At 40.9% G+C, this 3260-nt stretch overlaps 1 protein-coding gene across 1 annotated transcript; it reads right to left on the bottom strand.

The window, feature by feature from the left end:
* Positions 1-1889: 1889 nt before the first annotated feature.
* LOC126083925 (olfactory receptor 11H6-like) lies at positions 1890-2834 on the bottom strand. The gene has a single exon (XM_049898019.1). It carries the CDS (start codon positions 2832-2834, stop codon positions 1890-1892), a length of 945 nt encoding a protein of 314 aa, XP_049753976.1.
* Positions 2835-3260: the final 426 nt, after the last annotated feature.

Raw genomic sequence — 3260 nt, 5'->3', positions numbered from 1 at the left:
CACCTGGTGGATCTGAACCACCGACCTTTTGTTAGCAGCCTTAGCTCTTAACCACTATGCCACCAGGTTCTCCGTAGTATTGAACATTCTCCCACAAAAGTTCAGATCAAATCCTGACTCTTTACTGTTGCCCGGAGGTTCTAGATGATCTGATCCTGCCTACTTCTCCAGCCTCATATACCGTTTTCCTCCTGTGTAGCCCAAAGTAACATTTTCCGTTCTTTGAAAGGAGAGCCAGTGGAACAGTGGTTAAGAGCTTGGCTATTAACCAAATGGTTGGCAGTTTCAATCCACCAGCCGTTCCTTGGAAACCCTGCGGGGCAGTTGTACTTTGTCTATTAGGGTCCCTATAAGTCAGAATCAACTTCACGGCAGTTTTTTTTTTTTTTTTTTGATTTATTCTTTGAAAACCCCAAACGTATTCCTACACTTACTTGGAACTTGCTTCCTCTAGATCTTTGCATTGTTTACTCCCTCCCTTTGAAATAGCACCTCCTCAGAAAGCAATTCTGTGACCATGCTATCTAAATTATCCCTCATCGAACCCAATATTTTTAATATTCCTACTCCCTTTTATTCTTTTTACAGCACTCATGACTACTGGAATTATAGATCTTTATGTTTAACTGCTTATTATGTGTTTTTCTTACTAGAATGTGACTTCATGAAGGCAAGGACTTGGTCTTGTCAATAAATGTTTATTGAATTAAGGAATGTAATACATCGATCCCAGATGCCAACAGACCAATTTGCTTTTGACTAAATAGACCAAATCACCTTGAGTGCCATCAAATGCTTCTGAATCTGCTTTTTCTCCCCTTCAATATCTTAGAATCACTCTATCTTTTCCCTTTCTGCTTTCACCTATTCTGGGCTGTGTGTTCAACTTAAGCTTCCTTCTTTTGAAACTAACCCCAAGGTTTAATGCCACTGCAAGATAATCTTTAAAAAGGTAACCCTATTCCAGGTATTTTAACTATCTTTCACAGTCAGGGAAATGTAAGAAGATTGCAATCTAATGCTTATTTTGTAAATGGAGTTCTTGAAATTTGAATCGGGGCGGAGGGGGGGAAGAGCTCCTGGTGTCATAAGTGTTTTAGTCACAGTATTCACTGTAGCTTCTTTCCTTTTCCCTGCTAAGAGCAAAACTAATGTAAGATTTTTATAACTCTGTCTTTATCACATGCTTATTTAAAATAGTGTCCCTAAAAGACCAGCCCGACTACTGGTGCTGGTCCAGGTGCACCAGAATCACCTGACTGCATTAAAATGAAGATTTTTCAGTGTGCACCTAAAGATTCTGTTTTAGGAGATTTGAAGAAAGGCCTGGGAATCTGACCTTTTAAAATGTTTTCCAAGTAATTATGAAATTGACATGCTTGGGAGGCAGTGATTTACATCACTATTAGTAACTTTGATGCCAATTAAATAAAAATTTTGGCTCAGTTATGATTTATTGAGTGGCACTAATTTCCTTTTACCTGAACCTCAACGATGTGAATGCTCTATTCCTTTGCTAGGAGTACAGTAGACACACTAGGCTGGAGAAAAAACAGGCATAAGAATGGAATATGCACTGATCAGAGGTAAATACAAAACAAAAACATGAGGTCAGGGACTAGGTAAAAAGTCACACATAAAAGGGGAAGAAATTATTGGAGAAGGTCTAAAGTCCAGATATCCAGGTCATTTAATTCATTTTACCAGCTACCAAGTCCTGATTTGCAGGCAAGATCTGGTTTAAATGCAATGCTGCCATTCATTCCTTAACTAGGTAGAAATTGATGAATTGGGGTCTATGTCTGTAGGTGCACATGAACAGAAGCTTACCTCTTACCTGGCAATAGAAATGGGGAAAAAATAGTCTGATCCTGTCCACTCAACTGCTCTCATTCTCTTTGATGGATTTTCTTGCACATCTGAATTTTTCTCAAGCCAGCCTTCATGTCCTTGTTCCGGAGACTGTAGATCAGAGGGTTTACCGGTGGGATCACTGATAAGTAGAACAAGGTTGCAATCTTCTGTATTCCAGATGGATTTCCAGAGGTTGGGCTGATGTACATCACCATAAGGGTCCCGTAGAACAAAGACACCACAACTAGGTGGGAACCACAGGTGGAGAAAGTCTTATGCCTGCCAGCTGCTGAAGGGACCCGTAACACTGCTCTGAGAACCAGGGTATATGACCCAATGATGAAGAAGAAGGTGATGAAGATAATAAAAGAACTCAATATAGAACAAGAGAGCTCGATTCCTGGGGCAGGGACACAGGACAGGGCCAGAAGGGGACCTGGGTCACAGACAAAGTGGTCAAAGGTATTGGGGCCACAAAAAGGGAGTTGTGTGATAAAATAGATAGGGACTGGGAAGCAGAGGAAGGCTGTCACCCAGCAGATGGCCACCAAGTTCATGCAGAGATGATTGGTCATGATAGTCGGATAGTGGAGAGGCCTGAAGATGGTCAGGTACCGATCAAAAGCCATGAGAGGCAGTAAGAAGGTCTCAGTAGTGCCCATGGAGAAAAAGAAGTAGAAGTGGAGGAAGCAGGTATTGAAAGAGAGGGTTTTAGTTTCAGATAGGAAGTTACTTAACCTATTGGGAACAGTAGTGTTGATGTAACAGATCTCCAGGAAGGAGAAGTTGGCCAGCAGAATGTACATGGGGGTGTGGAGCCTACGATCCAGCTTCACAGCACAGACGATGGCCCCATTGCCCATCAGTGTCAGGATGTAGGTCACGGAGAACAGCATGAAGAGGAGGACCTGAACCTGTCTGGAGCAAGGGAAACTCAGAAGTATGAATTCAGTTACTGTGTTGACTCCTGACATATTCATGATTTCCTAAGGGGTAGAGAGGAAAAGAGTGACAATGACTGAAATGGCCTTATTACTTAATTCCCAGGGGATATTTCTTTCTTTCTTTTTAAAAGAAATTTCTAAGTTCCTCAGGTTATATTATTTTATTAAACAAATAATAATCTTATCTGCTGAACACCATTGAATGTTGAAAGTGCTTGATATGATGTGACACTGCGAATCGTTGAACTCTTTCTCATTCCTCTTTCAGAGTTTTCTCAGAGTAAAGGACAGGATGCTATGCAATAAGCATGTTGGGGAAGGTTAATAACAGTACTTACAAACATGTATAAGAAAGTATGAAAATCATCCATAGATTAAGATAGGAAAGACTTTTAATATGAGACACATATAGTGACCCTATATGACAGAGTGAAACTGCCCCACAGAGTTTCCAAGGAGTGC

Source organism: Elephas maximus, chromosome 10 (genome assembly GCF_024166365.1).
Source record: "Elephas maximus indicus isolate mEleMax1 chromosome 10, mEleMax1 primary haplotype, whole genome shotgun sequence".
Taxonomy (NCBI): domain Eukaryota; kingdom Metazoa; phylum Chordata; class Mammalia; order Proboscidea; family Elephantidae; genus Elephas; species Elephas maximus.
This window is presented reverse-complemented; position numbering and strand designations above follow the sequence as displayed.

Coding starts and splice junctions, on each gene's coding strand:
- LOC126083925 (XM_049898019.1), bottom strand. CDS start 2,834: ATGAATATGTCAGGAGTCAACACAGTAACTGAATTCATACTTCTGAGT.